Consider the following 18,892-nt stretch of genomic DNA (forward strand, 5'->3'; position numbering starts at 1 on the left):
AGACCCGCCAAATTCGCGAGCTCCAATTCCTACCCCCTATAAAAAAATTATTTTCCCTATTTATTAATCGTAAAAAAAAATAATCATGAAACTTTTTATCGAACGGTGAGATTTCCTCGACAACTTTCCGTTAACGTTGGTCCATTCCACAGAGACCTGTATGACTGGCTGCTGCATTAAGCGGTTTAACATCAAAAGCAAGCAAGTCTGGCTCCAGAGTCTAGCTCTAGACGAAATTATAGCGAAAAATAAAGGAGCAAAGTCCACAGGATCTGTAGGATAGTAGGATCTAAACAAGTCTATCACCTATAGAGGCTCCTGTATACCTACAGTACTTACACTTTTATTCTAATAGTCCTTCCTATACAAACTAGTAGATAGTTCATGTTAGTATACCTACAGTACTCAATCAGTTAACAGTCCAAAGTAGTGTACGCGGTTTACGTGTTTAGCATTACACTTAAACAGTTTATAGTTTATAGTACTCGTATAAATTTTTATTACATTAGTTATGACATTTTAAACACTCATTTTTTAAATTTTAAATCGACAGAAAATTTTTATCGATATTTAAATTTTATCAATTAATTTATTTTTTTAAAATAGTGAATTTTTTTTAAATGAGTGAAAATTAATTAGGTAAATAAATAATGGAAATTTTATGGTTTTCTCGAGTTGTTGCACATCATCCCTATGCAATATTATCAGCAGTATTTGTGTTGTCATCGACATGTTTAATTGTTCCATTGGCAACAAATAATTTTCCAGATTTTTCAAATCCAGAATTGGTAATTTTTATTTTAATTATGTACATCTTTTTTTTTTTTTCTAATTAATTGTTTATTTATTTATTTATTTATTTATGGTGAATAGGGATTTGAAGCACGTGGTACAGCATTAGCACAAAGATTAACTGCTTGGTATAATTTAATGAGAGCAACTGGTGCTCGTGGTCAACTTATTGATAATCCTATTGAATATTATAATTATTTATTACAACCAACTAAACAGGTAATTTTTTATATCAAAAATTTCATTTACTTTGGAGTGGGATTTTATGGAGTTCAATTCAGTTTTTTTTTTTTTTTTTAATTTATTGAGTAAAAAATTTTTATTTACAAAAAATATTTTACTGAGTTTTGAATAATTTTTAAAAAATTTATTCGAATTCATTTTGGAGTCTCGAAATTTTTTTTGAGTGACCAAAATTTGTTAGAAAAATATAAGAATTAAAATTCTTAAGTAATTGAATGCTCATAAATATTTTTTTTAAACAGAACACAACAGATTTATTCAACGGTACCAGAACAATAGCCGGCATACTCCGGAAGAAGCCGAAAAATAAAAACAAGAAGAAAAAATACAATAAACTAACAAACGAAACAAGTACAGGTGAAAGTAAAGACCAATGGGACGAATTGCTGAGACTGAAAAACAATAAAAATCGACCGGAACACATCCACGACCCAGTGGAAAACAACCTTGAAGAATTTTTCTGCCACGTCCCCAGCTCCTCTTACGCCCGAGTGGTCATCGGTTCGGACAACAAAGATAAGAATTTATGGTCACTGGAGGGCGTCTTGGCTCAGTGTCACATCGACGCGATGCTGAGAGCGAATCCTGAATTCCCAGACCTGTGCGAGCTTCGTTCTGTCCGGAATCCTGAGAGTAAGAGATGCTGTCGCAGTTGGTCTCCGGCGAACTACGTCGCGTTTTTGTCAAACCGGACCTCATGTTTGGGTGTAACTGACACCGATTTAAGTAGGATTGAAAATTTATTGAAACGCTGCGCTTATTATTATCGGAACCGTCATTTGACTGCTGATTGTTCTGAAGACTTTAATTGTCAGAAACAAGTTCCCGCAGAGTGTTACAAGCACAACAATGCGCCTTATCATTTACTCCATTATCTATTGGATTCTGACTTCATGTCATCAGATGTAAGTCTAATTATTAATATTTAAAACTGAAAGTATCAGGTGATATTTTTACCTCAGTCCATTTTCAATAAATTTTTTGAAAATTTTTACACCGGAAATTCATCTGCCGTAAATTCAAACCTAATTAATTTAAAATTAAATTTTCAAAAAACTCAACATTCATTTTTCAGTACAAATATTTTTTTGGAAAATTTACTTATAAAATCAAAAATATGTTGCGTGTTCTCCATTTAAAACTGAAAGTATCAGGTGATATTTTTACCTCAGTCCATTTTCAATAAATTTTTTGAAAATTTTTACACCGGAAATTCATCTGCCGTAAATTCAAACCTAATTAATTTAAAATTAAATTTTCAAAAAACTCAACATTCATTTTTCAGTACAAATATTTTTTTTGAAAATTTACTTATAAAATCAAAAATATGTTGCGTGTTCTCCATTTAAAACTGAAAGTATCAGGTGACATTTTTACCTCAGTCCATTTTCAATAAATTTTTTGAAAATTTTTACACCGGAAATTCATCTGCCGTAAATTCAAACCTAACTAATTTAAAATTAAATTTTCAAAAAACTCAACATTCATTTTTCAGTACAAATATTTTTTTGGAAAATTTACTTATAAAATCAAAAATATGTTGCGTGTTCTCCATTTAAAACTGAAAGTATCAGGTGACATTTTTACCTCAGGCCATTTTCAATAAATTTTTTTGAAATTTTCACACCAGAAATTCATCTACCAAATATTACTAATTAAATAAATTTACAGGTAATTAAAAATAACACGAATGCAACACTTGGAGCCGCAATGTTATTTTTACCAATAGCTGCTAGTTCAGCGTCACTAAAATTTTACAAAAACATCGCAATTGATGGTCTAACATACGGGAATTTTCGGGTAGTGGCCATGGAGTTGGGTTTGAAAAGCACATTATTTGACCGCCTGCTCGTTTCTGATTCATCATTTTTATTATCTGGGTTTGCATTCGTCACTATTTGTATCTGGGCCTACACAAGTTCAATTATTCTCACGTTATCAGCAATAATGGCTGTTATTTTTAGTCTCGGTATTTCCTATGCTATTTATACTCTGGTCATACGAATCAATTTTTTTCCATTTATGAATTTATTGGCGATCGTCGTTGCTGTTGGTAAGATTTTATAATTAAAACTAAACCTTTTATTCAAAGGTCATTCTGATTTTTAATTCTGACAATTTACTAAACTGAAAAATTTTTTCTATCCATAGTGAAAATTTTACCAGTTAATTTTTTTATAAATAAAAATTTTCAAATATTTTGTCATAATTAAAAATCATAATTATTTAAAAAATAAAATAATTAATTTATTTATAAATTAAACAGGAATTGGTGCAGATGACGCATTTATATTTTGCAAAATATGGGAAGAAAATAAAAAAGAAAAAATATCAAATGGCGGCATGACGAAATTAGTTCAAAAAACTTTAATACACGCAGTACCATCGATGCTCGTGACATCACTGACCACAGCTGTCGCATTTTTTGCATCAATTGTCAGTAATGTTACGGCAATAAATTGTTTTAGGTAACCACTAATTAATTATCATAAAAAATCTAAACAATTAATTACTACTGTAATAAATTTTAAGATTACGATTTTATTTCAATCAAAATTTACTCCGTCACTCAGAGTTCCGGAGTTTTAAAAAAAAAATTACTCCGTATTATGAGTGAATAGGGAGTTTATTTTTTCGGAGTAAATTTTACTCTGAGGAAATTAAATAAATAAACAGTCACTCGCTTCTTAAAATTTTTGACAGTTCATTTACTCCATACGTTTGCAAAATAAAAAAAAATAAAAAAATGAATAGTTTGTTTTCAGGAATGACAGTAATAGCAAATTTTTTCCTTATGGTAACATGGCTGCCAGCAAGTGTCGTCGTATCTGAGCACTGTCGCATCGTAATTTTATCACCAGCGAATTTTATGGTGCGAAAAATAATACGTCCATTAAAAATAACAATGGACAAAGTATCAATAGGCTTCAGTAATACATTGTCACGTATAGTTATCGGACTACGCTGGCTATGGCTGCCAATTTTCGGTGCCTCAGCACTAGCCGGTGGCATGATTGTCTTCAGTTACCCTGGTTTGCGGTTGCCAGATTCACCGAACTTCCAATTATTCGACAGCTTGCACCAATTTGAACGATACGATTTGCAGTACGCGCGTAAATTTTGGTTTGAAAAACGTGAATCGGTAATTATCAATTGACCAAATTTCTTAAATCCGGTTTCCGTCAAAAAAGTCTAATGGCTGATAATTATTTTCAGGGTGAAGGAGAAGGATTATTGCCACTAAGGTTCGTCTGGGGAATAAAGCCAGTAGACAATGGCAATTATTTGGACCCATATTCCCGTGGAGAGCTCGAATTCGACGAGACATTCGACATATCTGACCAAAAATCCCAAGTATGGTTACACAAATTCTGCAAAAATTTACGAGCTCAGCCTTTTTATCACAACACCGAGGGCCCGATGCTGTCCAACTGCTTCATCGAGTCATTCCGAACATGGATGACCAGACGCTGCGAGGATGTAATCGATCCCCAATTAAGTCGAGCTCCTTGTTGTGAAGCCAGTCCTTATCCTTACAAGCCCCAGGTGCTGCGACGGTGTGTTGCCGAAGCCAGCGCAGATCTTTATCGCACCCCGTCTTATTTATGGACACGTGGGGGGACAGTTGCAGGTGGGATGAAGTATTTGAAAGATTCTGTTAAGCCTCCAGCTCAGTTACTTTCCAATAACAATAATAATAGCAGTATTACTAATAGCAGCAGTACAGCATTAAAAATGCCATTGCCAAAAATAATGGCGTTGATTGTCGAGTACGACAGCACATACTCTTACAGTTTATCGTTTTCTGAAATGAATGAATTTTTCAAAAAAGTAGAGAACTGGATGCAGCAGCAGTTGAGTACTGCGCCGAGGGGGATGAAAAACGGCTGGTTCGTAAGCCAACTTGAATTTTATGAACTGCAGCGGACACTTTATGAAGGAACACTTTGGGCGATGGCTGTGTCAATGATTCTGGCACTCGTGGTGCTGGCGCTAGTGACGCTGAACCCCCTGGTGAGTCTCTACGCCATTTTGACGATCGGCGGCGCCATTTTGTCGACAGTCGCGGCGCTCGTTCTGTTGGGATGGAGACTAAATGTCTTGGAAAGCGTGACGGTATCGACGGCAATCGGGTTGGCAGTTGACTTTAGTCTCCATTACAGCGTAAGCTATCGAGCTTGCAAGTCAGACAAGAAAACTGACCGCGTCAAAAGAGTTCTCGAGCAAATGGGCGGGCCGACTTTAATGGCCGCGGCTACCAGCGGGGTCTCGGGGGCTCTTATGCTGCCTTCTCATGTGCTGGCTTACATACAGATCGCGATATTTTTGCTGTTGATAATGGGGATCAGTTGGTTGTACGCAACATTTTTTCTGTGCCCCCTGCTGGCAGTTCTTGGCCCCTCGCCGGAATTCGCTCAGTTCCACTACGCGAGGTTGAGAAAATTTTTGCCGGGTTTCCGAGGCGATGGGGGAGCTGACAGAAAAGAGGATGCAAGTGACAGCGCGGGTAACAGTAGCTGCAGGAGCAGCAAAGTCGACTGGCGGAGAAAAAACAAATCTGGGTGCATGCTGTCCGAGTCTAATTTGAGCACCTCGAGTACTGTCTGTCAGTTGCATTGTCCGGACATAGAAATTCGTCTTCCGGCTTCAGAGTCTTCATTGCCATCACCTTCCTCACCTTTACTATATCTTGATTCCAATCAGACTGATTCTATTAATAGTAGACGTAAATAAATTTATTTTTACTGTAATTGTAATTTAAATGTGATGGTTGTGTTTTAAGCATTGGACTCTAGTCTACTGACTTAAAGGTGCTATTTTTATTTTTTATACTAATTTATTTTTTATTGTAAGTAGGAGAAGTAGGATGGAAATATTGAAGTTCATGGAAACTTCAAAGTTTTAATAGACTTTTTTTTTTTTTTTCCAAAATGGAGTAGACAAAAAAATAAAATTAAAGTTTTATGTAAAAAAAAATTTCTATGGACAAAAAAAAACCAAATGAAAAATTCCCATGGAATTTCTGAAATATATTCAAGTAATAAAAAAATACTGAGTCATAATAGAAATTAAAAAAAATTAATTATTTAATTAATTACGGAAATCAGTAGAAATTTATTTAATGTAAATTTTTTTTCATTATTTTAAAAATATTTGGATGATTTTATTAAGCCTCAAATACTCTATGTTGCGTGACAATTTAAAAAAAAATTCCATTAGCTCTTAATAAGAAAATGTATAATTTAAAAATAGATTTTATTAAAAGTATTTATTATTTAAATAGTAAAAAAAAATTTAAAGACTCAATAAATGAATTTATTATTTTTAAAATAAATAATTAAGTTTTTAAAATTATAAATAATATTAATTAGTTATTAATAATTGTTTATATATAAAAAGGCTGTAACGATTGTGATTATGAATTTATAAATAATAATTCTAATGACAATTAATTTATAATTAATATTAAGTAAATGAAAATAATTATTGGTGTTAAATGTGGGGGTGAGAAAAAAAAATCAGTATTTAATCATGCGGAAAAAAAGAAGGATTTATTGTTAACAATACTGTGAAAAAAAAAATTGTATGTTATAATAATTGTTATAATTGTTCACAAATAATATAATGATGTTCGATATATTGATTATTGTATAAAGAGTACCTTGAATTAAATTAAATACAATTGCCTGATGTACTTAATTTACTATCTATTGATTTCTTATTAATTATACATATATTTATTCTTATACGAATACTAATACTTATAAATATTGTCACGTGGAAAATTGATTAAAAAAAAAAAATGATCATTTTTTTTTTTGGGAATTTTGTATTTAAAATTTTGGCGGTTAAATTAATTTTCATTTCGACGCGGGCGTTTCGTGATTTGGGGAATCGGTGGGTTGACAAGTTGACGTTTAAATGGAACTGATACTTTGACATCTGGATACTTTGGCATCGGACGAGCTTTGAATGTCGCTTGCTGACGTAGACGGGCTATTTCATCTTTTTCCTTCTCTCTTTGAGTTTCGGATAACTATTTTATTATTTAATTATAAAATACTTTAGATAATTTTTAATTGATAAATTGAGGAAAAATTTCAAATTTAAATGTAATTTTGAAAACTTACTATTTTATGAAATTCTTCAAAATCTTTTTCTCTTTTTTTCAATTTTTCTTCAAATAATTTTCTTTCCCGCGCTCTTTCAGCAGTTCGTAATTTTGGTGACTTGGGAACTAATATTCGTCTTTTTGGAAGATTTACTTGAAATGGTTTTTGGTTCCAAACCTTAAAAATAAATAAAAAAATACAATTAAAAAATAATTATTTATTAAATAAAAAAAAAATTTAATACCTCGATTTTTTTCCTGTGCTTAGGCCCAGCACTACTATCATCTCTAGCTTGTAAACTCAGCTCACTTTCCAACTCTTCTACTGTACACGAAACACTTTTGTCAACTTTTTCAACGGGGGATAAATTTATCGGAGATATAACTTCTTCTTTAATTGACCCTTTGCACACAAAAGGTTTAGTTTCTTTTTTCCAGTTGAAAAATTCCTGAGCCGACTTGACTTCATTTTTTACTACAGGAACTTCCTCCCGCACTGGACGCTTCTCCTCCTTCTTAATTTGCTTTATTGGATTTTTTATCGGATTTTTGAATTTTGGCGCCGGACGCGCTTTGAATCCCGTTTGTTTTTCGTGGACATTTGTCTGCTACAATTCAAAAAAATATATTTTGCATCAATAGTAAAACTCAAACTAAAAAACTAAAATGTATAATTACCAAAAATTGTTTCTTTGCTAATTTCCGGTCTTGTTTGTCTCTTTCACGCGATTCAAAACTAAATGGCTGGGGTGTCGTTGATAAACGTGATAGTCTTCTATCAATACTCTTATCCCCACAATTAATTACACTCGTCTACAAAAAAAAAAATCACAAATTATTTTTTAATTAATTTTTAGTATCATTTATATCTAATTAATTAAAATAACCTCATTAGTATTTAATTCATTTAAAGTTGCATCAGCTTTGAGTGTAATGTCTTCGACGTCATCATCATTTTCTGAACCCAATGAAAAATTTTCCAATGTACTAAAATTATTAATTAATTTCCATTAATCCCAATTAATCATAATTAATTAATTAATCTAAACTTACTTAATAAGATCATTATTTTTAAATTCCAAAAAATCTTCATTTTTTACTGGAGTCGGACAAATCGACTGGCGTCCATCTTTGAAAAAAATATATATCAAATTTATGTTAAAAATTATTAAAAACAATTAATTAATTAACAAATTAATATAAATATATTTTTACCAAAAAATGAATCACGCGGCTCTGGAATTCCATTTGCAAAATCTACAAATTTTGGGCCATTTATTTTTTCCCAGTACTCATCAAAAAATATATTATTATTATTATTGTTATTATTATTATTATCATTATTATTATTTTGATCAGCATTATTTATAAATAATTTTTGATTCAATTTATTATCATTATTAATACGCGAAGAATTTTGTTTGGCTACAACAAGTGGCGTACTTGTACAAAAATCCATTTTTAAAACAATTAAAAAAATATATACGCACTATTATATTTAATAATTATCACAATAATTAATTATAAATAAATATTTATGTTAAACATAAATTTATAATTTATATAATAAACTAAACTGAAAATTAAACGAACGTTAGAAAAAAATATGATAAATATATGAAACTATACAGAGTTACTCATAGATTTTGGTATAATATATAATGATAATTACAAATACTGATATAATGAGTATATAAATTTATCGTAAGTAAATAAAAACAAGAATTATATTTTAACTGACGGTATAATCTGATAAATTTCAAAAGTATATTAAAGTACGCGGCTATTGTGTCCTGCCTTTGGTATTAGTATAGTATATACATATTTATATATATGTATGTGTGCGTGTATGAAATTCCATGGTAACAATAGTCAAAACAAATAATTTCTCAATGTATACTGGGATTTTCTTTCGTTGATTAATATGCTGAGTAATTAAAGTAATTAAAAATAATGAATAATTAATTATTCAAATTTTGGTTTAATTGGTAATTAAAAAATAAACAGAAAATTGATTACTTAATTAGTTGATGTTATGATTGGAGTGAATTTTTTTGGGTAATTAAAAAAAAAATGGAACGGGCGATAAGTTCAAAATTAAGCAGCAGCCGGTGGTTGGAAGCCGTTTGGGAACCTAGTGCCAAATTAAATGTATTGCCTGGTGGTCTCGAGATGATGGATGTTGCTGGAGATGGTGAAGCTCGACTTATCGCTATTGACTTGGGTGACGAGCTTGCGGAAAATGCAAAGGTTCATTTTTTATTTCTTTAATTTAATTTCGTTATAATTTCGATTTTGCTCAATTTCAAATTTCCCGCTATAAAAATTTGAAATTTAAAAAAAAAGGAAAGCTATTGGTTTCGGTTGTGGTCAGGATGGTCGTCTAAGAAATTCTATAGAAAATTGAGGGTCAGCTTCTTGAATTTGAAAATAGCGGGAAGTTTTGAAATTGGCCACAGAGTCGACTGTTTTTAAAATTTGTTTAAGTTGATAGGGAAACATTTTTTTGGCAGGTACGTGTTTTTAAAGGAAGTGATCAAGTACAAGAATATTCAATGTTACACCCACCATGTGGAGTAGTTGGATTTTATACCGAAAATAATGATCCCAAATCAGCAGTAGTCGCAGTAGCTTCTTGTGTTGATATATTTTTTTATAAAAATATGAAGCCGTATTTCAAATACTCTTTACCATTTTTAGATGCTCATCCTAAAGAAAAAGAGGTAAGTAATATATTGATATATAAACTCAAATAAAAAATACTACTCACTATTGTTTTTGATAAACAGATTTGGCACAAAGCTGGAGTAGAACAAGAGGTAAACATAAAAGTTCTTTATGAAGATTTAGAGTTACTAGTAAAAGAACTGGGCTCATCTTTCATATCACCGCGTACTTTGAAATTTTTGTCTCTCGATGAAAATCTACGATATGAATTTGCTGATTTGTATCGAAGCATTCCGTTAAATCGGCCGGATTGTGCGACGACCATTGGAACCATCAGAAAAGATTCTTGGAATGATCCAGCGAGTAGTTGTCTAGTTATTGGTACCGAGGAAGGATTTATCTTAATTTTGGACCCCAGGTTGTCAGCCAAAATATATGTATATTTTTATAAAAGCATTTAAAATAAATAAACTTTTTTATGCAGATCGTTTCATTTGGCTGAAAAATTCCAACTGGGTTGGGCTCCAGTGACGACAGTCAGTGCAGGCTTGTGGTCTGGTGAAGGCCTAATTTTCGTTGTATCAAGAGAATTTGAGATCGGCACACTGAGGAAAGGTTGCGGGACAATAAAACTTTGGGAAGATCTACCGGCTCCGGCTGTTGCGATGAGCATTTTACCTGGCGATGGTCTAGCAGTCGCGATAATGACCGGGATCGTTATTGGATTTACTGGCAAAGGTCAAAAGTTATGGGAAATAAAATTACCTGGCTTAGCACTTGATATGATAAGTATTCCTGTTCAACAATCTGGTTTATCATTACTTGCTGTCAGTGTGCCCAAAACAGGAGTTGTCATTTATGATTCACAGCATCATGTTGATACCATCACTACTTTCGAACCAATTTCTGCTATGAAGGTATTTTTTTTATACTTCAAAATGAATTATTTTAAAATTATGCTGTCAAAATTTTGATGAATTTCAAAAATCTATTTAAATTTAAGCACAAAAAAGACCCCGATAAATTCGTTAAAGTTTTGAGCTTTTACTTATATTCAAAAATACAAAAAATTCTTCACTTTTGATCAAAATTTCGACTCAAAAAAATAATACTAATTATATTTTAAATATTTTTACATGTAAAATTTATGGGTATACCACATTTTGGCGGGCTCTGCCCAATATATATATATATATATTTATAGCTGATTAATAAAAAAAAAATAATTTCCTGCAGTTTGGTAGAATGGGACAAGAAGAACGTGCACTGGCAATGATCACAATTAACGGAGGGCTGTGTGTCAAAATACTAAAACGTACAGCAAATTTTAGCACACGGTCTAGTGCAACATCAACCAGCAACACAACCGAAAACCCCCATACTAAATTTTCGATTCCCAAAAAATCCCGACTGTTTGTCGAACAAACGATGCGCGAAAGACAGGAAGCCAAAAAAATTTACCAAAGTTTTGAGCAGAGTTTTTTGAGGCTGCAGTTGGCGGTGGAAAAAAGAGCACATGAGGCTATTTTTTCAAACACTGACGCAATAAATAATCCAATCACTATGGAAATAAGTGTTCTTGGCCTAGGTCCTACGTATGTCATACGGACTTTGGTGGCGAGTATGGCCGAAGAAACTAACGAAGCGGGACTATTTCTGGTTTTTCGAGCCAATGAAACGACATTCAAACCACGTGTCGTTGATTTACCTCTGCTTCCTCCAGGTATTCCCATGCCCGCGATGGTCAAGGCGACTCCCAGAAGTGCTATTTCAGAAAAAGTTAAAGTCTTATTGTGCAGAAAAGGTAAAATGCAACCGATTACCAGCGCTATTGTCATGATTCCCATCGCAGAACCAGATATCGAAGTATAATTATATATTTTTCTTTGGTCTTTAAATTTATTCAATTAATTCAGAGACAAAATAAATAATTATTGTAAATTTTTTAAATAAACAAATACATTTTGTAAATATTTAACTCTCCAATAAAAATACTTACATGAAATTTTCCTTCCGGATTTATATTAAGTAATTTTGATTTTGCAGGATCATTAATTTGGACATGATATGAATGTTTGGGAATTTTAACTCTGTGAGATTTTAATATGAGGGAAGTTTAAGACGGGAAATTTGCCGAATATTTTTTTTTGTTTAAACAAATAAAATTTTTATTCGTTTATGAAATTTATTTACGTATTAGAAAAAAATAATTTTAAGTTGGAAATTTATTGTGCCGTTAATTACTCATTGATCGATATTTAGGTTGATCTAAAAAAAGATATGATACAGTCATTATAAAAATCAAAAGATATTTTTTTTATTAAATTGGCTTTACTGTACTTCTGTAATATATTTTTATTAAAAACAAAAAGTGGAAAATTGACCCAGGGGTAAGATTACATTTTTTTTTCTAAAAATAGTTGAGCTTTTGGCAGAATATAAATTAATTGATTCAAAGATTTTATTTAATTTGAATGATGAATTATTTTCTTTTCATACAATCAGACGTAAAGCTCAAAAAAAATATAAAAAATTTTTTAAAACGTCAAAATGTCAACGTCTGTAAAATATAAATAATTTTTAATTTTTTTTAAAAAAAGTTACAAATTTTTATTATGGACTGTCTTTTATAAATTACTAGTTTAATTAATTAAAAAAAAAAAAAAATTAAAAATAATAGACATTAAAAAATTTTATAGTTTATCTTTCATTAAAGCTATAAAATGGTCATTAAAAATACTAAAAAAAATTTGAGATAACGTATCAATAATTTTATGACATGGTATATAATTTTAGTCTTTTTCAGAATTAGTACGATTAATTAAGCGAAACTGGATCGTATGTTAAGAGTTTTTTTGTTCAACGATATTTATTTCAAAAGTCCAAGTAAGTACATAAGTTTTTAGTATTAAATTTTTTTAACAATAATGATAATTTATCTCAATCTATCAATCGAAATGGAGGAGAGTCTGGCAAATGGTGTAGGCCCAAAAAAACAAAAGTTATTTTTTAAATATTTTTTTAAAAATTTAAATATTGACCGAATTACATTCAATGACCAGGCCCCTGAATATTTCAAAAAAAAAATTTAATTTTGAAATTTAACTTGTAAAAAATTTGTAATGTTTTTAATTTTTTGGAAATCAAAAATTCGCATGGAATATGGATTTTTATTTTGGAATCCGGATTCAGAGTTCAGGATTTTTTTTTAAAAAATCACTTCGCATATGGAGTAAATGAGGTTTTTTTTTAGCGGAATCATTTGTAATTACTTTCTTATATCTATGTTCTCATAAACACTTTATCTAAATTAAATAACACTTTAAGAATTTTAAAAATAGAGTTGATATAAACCATAATCTAAAAAACTGCGTTTATTAAATGCTCAAAAAATTTTTTTATATTTTACTCGAATATATATTTTTTTTTTCTGAATGCTTCTGTATAATTTCTCCTTATTTTTTAATTATAAATTTAATTTCAGATTTAAATTGGATTTTTACAAAACGAAAATGTCGAAAATTTTGATTCTACTTTTGATCGTGGGGTTGATATCAATGACTGCAGCTTTCAGTGTAAATTTAGAAACTTGTCTAAAAGCAGGTCCTGTAAGTATTTTTAGATAATCAAATATATTAATAATTATAATTAATTTTAAATGAAAAATTTAATTTGAGATAAAAAGTCATAATAATCATTAGGGTCACAGTCAATAAAACTTTATATTTTTGGGCTTCAAGGTTTGTCAATGTAATTACTGATTATCAATAATTAATTACCAAACTATTAATCAACTTTTGATAATTAAATTTTTATCAATTTTTAATGAATTAATTTAAAAAATTCAAAGTGTATTTTAAAAAAAATAAATTTGAATTTAAATTTATGAGTGGACGATTGTGTCTAGCTCACAATTTTTGATAAATAGATTTATAAACCGTAAATATATTTTTATTTCAGTGTAAAGAGCACAAGGATTGCTGTACAGGATACTGTAAAAGTTCAAGATACACTTGGAGTACAAAAGAGAAAACTTGTATAGAAATGGTATATGTCGAGACTTAAAAAAAAAATATGTTACAATAAATCGTAGTCAAATAAACAAAAATAATGTAGACTTTTTTTTGAAATCTGTTTTGTAATATTTAAAATTAATTTCATGTATATTTAATTAATTAATTTTTTCCCGCGGATTATTTATAATTTTTTTACCATCGTAGTAAAATATTTCACCGTCAGATGGTAGTAGACTGCTACTACTTTTGGTCTCGCGCCGACTTACCATCAAAAAACTCAAAAAAAAAAAATTACCTAATTTCGAAATTTGTTAATTAATTTTTTTATTATATTTATTTATATAAAAGTTGATAAAAAAATTTAAACAGATAAATAGTAAGTAAACCATCTATATAATTTATTTTTGTTGTTTCAAGTACAAATATATATTTATTGATATTAAAATATCTAATCGTACTCAGTGATCAATAACATTAGAGTCAAAAAATATAATTATCTCATTATCTAACAATCCATTCAATAACTAAATCACTAATTATAATAATTGTTATCTTTATCTTGATCCGTTGATAATATATCACAATTCAATTTAAAAATAAAGAAAACAATACGGAAATATATACATTCATTATCATTAGAGGCCGAAAATAAATTTGAATATTAAAAAAACATAAATAACTAAACTGTTTCTTATCGCCGATTAATAAACAGGATTCGAAGAATAAATTTGAATAATTACATCACCCGGAATTTTAAATTTGATAATATTCAACATAAATACTACAATAATTCTGCGGGTAAACAGACAATCATTTTTTTTTTTTTTTAATTTCTTTACCAAAATATTCCTTTAAGAATATTAAGCTCCTTTTATATTATTCTTTTCTTATATTTATATTCTACTATACTCGTTCTTGGTACTGATACTATATGTACATATATATATATATATATATATTTATTTTGTTTTTTTCAAAAACTCAATACCAGTATGCATAATTTTTAATTCTTTTTCTTTGTACCGGTACCCCCTTTATTTTAGTTAACTATTCCTCATATATATATATATATAGATTCATTATTAACAGTTAGGGTGTTTTATTTGACACAATATATCGGTAATTCAAATTTTAAGTCATTAATATTCCAGTGAGTACTGAGTAAATTCCGTTTTAGTCAAACATGATTCGTATATCGAATTGTCGAATGTCAGATCATTAATCTTATTCTCAATATATATACATATATATGTAAGAGTGTACATAAAATAAACTGGGCAAAATGAGCCATGAAAAAATTTTTAATAAATTAAAATTACAAGTGGCAAATTGGTAATTAAAATTTTTTTTTAACTCTACAAAAGGGTAAAATGGACATGGTTGAAAAATTTAGGAAGCGGGAAATTTAAAAAAATTTTTTTGAGTCAAAAACAGGGAAGTTAATTTTGTAAAATTTTTGAATTTTAATTTTTGAAATATGAGTAATGAAAAATGTGGAGTTAAATAAATAAAGAGTATAAATGAAAGAAAAAAAAGTCGATAAAACAAATCGATAATAGAAAGAATAAAGTCATTAATCTTTAAAAGTAATTTAAGTTTACCGTGACGACATCAAAACTTCCCTCTGGCTATAATTCTTCTCCTTTTTTATATATATGGGTATAAATGCCTGTTTGCTATACTTAACCGTGTGTACATCCACAACGCTTATCTTTTTCTCAAACAACCCCTCCAAGTTGTTTAGTACAAGCTTGTCTTTTTTACAGGCCAACTTGACGCAAAACATTCACTACACTCTTTTACTCTTTTGCTCTTAGATAATTAATGATCTTACCGTATCATCTCCCTCACAGTTTTATCACACAGCTCAACTTGGATATTTTTTAACATATTTATTAATACCTTGTTATTAATTACACTGTAAAAATTAAAATTCATGATTTTCCATTTATTTCATTCCCTTAGACTAGGATTTACTTCAATGAGGAATTTTAATATTTAAATTTTGAATCATTATAAATGCGTATTTAAATAAAATCCTAATCACTTCAAAATTAATTATCTGAAAAAATAAACTCCCTATTTACCCCCTATACAGAGTAATTTTTTTTAATACTTTGAATTCACTCCCGATTTTTCTGTTTATATTTTTTCAAACTGACAATTATTTTTATTTTATCAATAACTTTATTTATAAAATTAAAAATTATTATTATTAAAAAAATTGATAATTCGAACATCTGTCATAAGTTTTTACATTCAACTATTAAAAAAAAAAAAAATCTACCAAAAGAGTTATACTCGTTCGATTCTCATATTTTCATGACAATCGTTTGCATTTTAAAACTAAAACACATATACATATACGTGTAGATATATATATATATATATATGAGTGGTACAATAGATTGGGTTGTATTTATTATCTACGGCAACCGAGTCTATAATAAATAGCTGATGGTGTTGGTGATGAACAAATCGCCCGGACATGCCGCTTAGCAGTTTTATCTCGGATGAATGAAGAAGAGGCTACGAAAGCTGGAATTTCCGGTTGATTCGGCTCACTAACGATGTAGAGGGTAACTTTTCTCTCATTCTCTTCATATATTATTATCCCGTAGGGCGACAAGTACTGTCAGACTCCTCGTAAATATAAATATATATATGTATATATATACCTATACTCATCCTGGCATTGTCCTTGCCAATACGATGGGTGCCAATCTGCTCGTCAATGATTTACACAATAATGGACATACTCTGAACGACAAATTAGTGAAAAACCGTTGGATTGACCATACAGCCTCTCTGTTACTTCCTCAAACACTTCTATTCGCTCACTCACTCTCTCGCGCTTTACTCTTTTTTATTTTTTTTTATTCTCCTATGCATAATGTATATCGATGTAGTTTTTATCTTCCATACGCTCCGGCACTTCCTAACACTCGATTTATCAAACAAATAAAAATACTCACCGAAAGGGTTTCGTTGCATTATTTAAATTCAATACTACTACTTTTTTTTTTTTTTTACTCTTTTTTTTACTAATTATTATTAATATCAGTATTCATTTATATATATATATATATATAACTGATAATTTATTTATAGATGCGGAAATAAATATACAGTAAACAATTTTTTTTTTTTTTAACTTCAGAACTCCAAGCAATGGAATAAAAATTGCATTAATTCTAAATTGATTGATTTTTCACAGCATTCGCATCTCGGAAATTTTTTAATGAAAACTGACTGATAAATTTATCCATACTCTAAAAAAAAAATGTTTTATTAACTTCACATCTTGGAGAATAATTTTTTGACAGATAAAAATTAAACTTTCTTACCCAATTTTTAAAATATTTTAAGCAAAATTTTGATTTCTTCAATGAAAAAAATTTAAAAAATGAAATCTTCAAATTATGTAACAAAAAATATACATAATAAAATTCTGCTATCAGTATATTATTAAAGACATTAATTTTTTTTTTATTAATGTGGAATACCCAGCAATTCCTATAGTGATAAATAAATATTTAAAGACGACCAACGAGATGAAGATAAAATGTATATAAGGTGTGATTGCGTTGGATTTTATACTGCTTTGTAAACGCATTTATATATTTTATATATGTGTATAATTTTTTATGTAATTTGTCATATGTGTTTATGTTTGTCATGGTCGACTACGAATGTGAAGTACAAGAGTGTAGTTGTGGGAATTTTTTAATACTTGTGGTTAATGTTGATATATATGTTGTATGTGTATGATATTCATATATATGATGATAGTCATGAGAATTGTCAATCGAAAAATATCTCGTAAGAAGAGAAATATTGTGATGACTGCGACGCAGGCGCGGCTATTCAAACATCCTCCCTTTGCTCAATGCCGCGAGTTTTATTCTTTTTCTTAATTATCATATTCGTGGAATTTTTTTTAACTATTTTAGTTAAATCGTCAATCGATGATTAGTCAATGATTCTAGGATTTTTTTCCATTTATTTTTTTTATCGACATAAAAATTTGTTTTTTAAAAATTTTAATTTTCAATTTAAAAAAAAATTTACTAATTTTTCAGCTCTTTTTCTGTCGATGCAGAAAATATAAAATTAAGGACTGAATTTAAGTGGAGTTTTTTGCATTAAAAAAAAAATATATATATATATATTTTATTTGTGAGCTTAAAAAGAATGAGGTGAATAATTTTGAGTAAATTATATGTTTTTTTTTTGTTTTAATAAAAAGTTGAGTATAAAATATAATGCAAGGAGAATGTTAAGGTGGAATGAAAAAAAGATATTATGTTCGTAAATCATAAAATTTATAATTCCGCACATATATTCGCGAGTTGATTGACCCTTTGGATGTATAGTTATATAGTTCTGCGCGTTCACAGACTACAATTACGTGTAATTTGTAGTACTAGTAAATGCTGCGGCCATCTTGGCTTTCTGCATATACGATATTTAATACCGAGATATAGGGGTATATATAATACATACATATATATATAGATATATATGTACAGGTGTGTGTATGTAGGTATGGAGAACAAACGATGTGAAGAAGCTGAGTTAAAGACAACCAAGAAATTAAGCTCCAGCTATGCCGAGATATGGATTACAGTAGAAAATTATTTCAAAATTAATAAAAATTATTTTTAGTTCACTAGACTCAATATTACCAATTTAATCAATCAATTCCTTCAAATTTCTACTTATTCGTTATTTTAATTTTTTAAGGGATGATTTTTTTGCTGACAATTGGATTTTTTAAATTAAATCCAAAATGCTATATATATTATTTTTGGAAAATATAATGAACTAAAAAATATATAGAAAAATTAATTATGTAATGATAAAAAATTCCCAGGTAGTCAAAAGTTAATTAAATTTTTAAATAATGGTCTAAGAATATGAGTCCTGTCACATTTAATTTTTTTTTAGATATTGGATTATTTTTACTTTTTGAATTTATTGGAAAATTTTAAATTGTGGGTTTATTGTGCAAAAAATATTGAAAAATAATTTATGAAAATTTGAATATAAATTATTTTTG

The 18,892-nt window shown here is 29.1% G+C and overlaps 2 protein-coding genes and 1 long non-coding RNA gene across 5 annotated transcripts; 2 read left to right on the top strand and 1 right to left on the bottom strand.

Annotated features, from left to right (window-relative positions):
- Positions 1-263: 263 nt before the first annotated feature.
- LOC103575899 (protein dispatched) lies at positions 264-11,819 on the top strand. Its single transcript, XM_008555891.2, has 12 exons — positions 264-788; positions 874-1,011; positions 1,278-1,940; positions 2,707-3,088; positions 3,302-3,503; positions 3,790-4,177; positions 4,252-5,761; positions 9,180-9,397; positions 9,661-9,870; positions 9,937-10,232; positions 10,299-10,731; positions 11,051-11,819. Exons 1-12 carry the CDS (start codon positions 651-653, stop codon positions 11,684-11,686), a joined length of 5,214 nt encoding a protein of 1,737 aa, XP_008554113.1. The 5' UTR covers positions 264-650; the 3' UTR covers positions 11,687-11,819.
- Positions 6,478-9,225, bottom strand: LOC103575054 (basic-leucine zipper transcription factor A). The gene is made up of 7 exons (XM_008554676.3): positions 8,363-9,225; positions 8,201-8,276; positions 8,035-8,134; positions 7,826-7,960; positions 7,393-7,755; positions 7,167-7,325; positions 6,478-7,072 (listed from the first exon to the last, which is right to left on the bottom strand). The coding sequence occupies exons 1-7, from the start codon at positions 8,604-8,606 to the stop codon at positions 6,890-6,892; spliced, it is 1,260 nt and encodes a 419-aa protein (XP_008552898.1). The 5' UTR covers positions 8,607-9,225; the 3' UTR covers positions 6,478-6,889.
- Positions 11,820-12,189: 370 nt separating the features above from the next.
- On the top strand, positions 12,190-13,934 carry LOC103575043 (uncharacterized). 3 transcript variants are annotated; one of them, XR_008403972.1, is made up of 4 exons: positions 12,190-12,204; positions 12,611-12,700; positions 13,299-13,422; positions 13,775-13,934. It is a non-coding gene; the product is annotated as an uncharacterized LOC103575043 (long non-coding RNA). The 3 variants fall into 3 exon arrangements; XR_008403973.1 differs by having other exon boundaries at positions 12,621-12,700; XR_549283.2 differs by lacking the exon at positions 12,190-12,204 and having other exon boundaries at positions 12,607-12,700.
- The last annotated feature ends 4,958 nt before the right edge of the window (positions 13,935-18,892 follow it).

The sequence above is a fragment of the Microplitis demolitor genome, chromosome 7, assembly GCF_026212275.2.
Source record: "Microplitis demolitor isolate Queensland-Clemson2020A chromosome 7, iyMicDemo2.1a, whole genome shotgun sequence".
In the NCBI taxonomy this organism is placed as follows: Eukaryota; Metazoa; Arthropoda; class Insecta; order Hymenoptera; family Braconidae; genus Microplitis; species Microplitis demolitor.

Coding starts and splice junctions, on each gene's coding strand:
- LOC103575054 (XM_008554676.3), bottom strand. CDS start 8,606: ATGGATTTTTGTACAAGTACGCCACTTGTTGTAGCCAAACAAAATTCT. Junction 7,961..8,034: donor ATGAATTAAATACTAATGAG/GTTATTTTAATT, acceptor TTTTTTTTGTAG/ACGAGTGTAATTAATTGTGG. Junction 7,073..7,166: donor TTGAAGAATTTCATAAAATA/GTAAGTTTTCAA, acceptor ATAATAAAATAG/TTATCCGAAACTCAAAGAGA.
- LOC103575899 (XM_008555891.2), top strand. CDS start 651: ATGGAAATTTTATGGTTTTCTCGAGTTGTTGCACATCATCCCTATGCA. Junction 5,762..9,179: donor TGATTCTATTAATAGTAGAC/GTAAATAAATTT, acceptor TAATTAGTTGAT/GTTATGATTGGAGTGAATTT. Junction 10,233..10,298: donor ATCTTAATTTTGGACCCCAG/GTTGTCAGCCAA, acceptor TTTTTTATGCAG/ATCGTTTCATTTGGCTGAAA.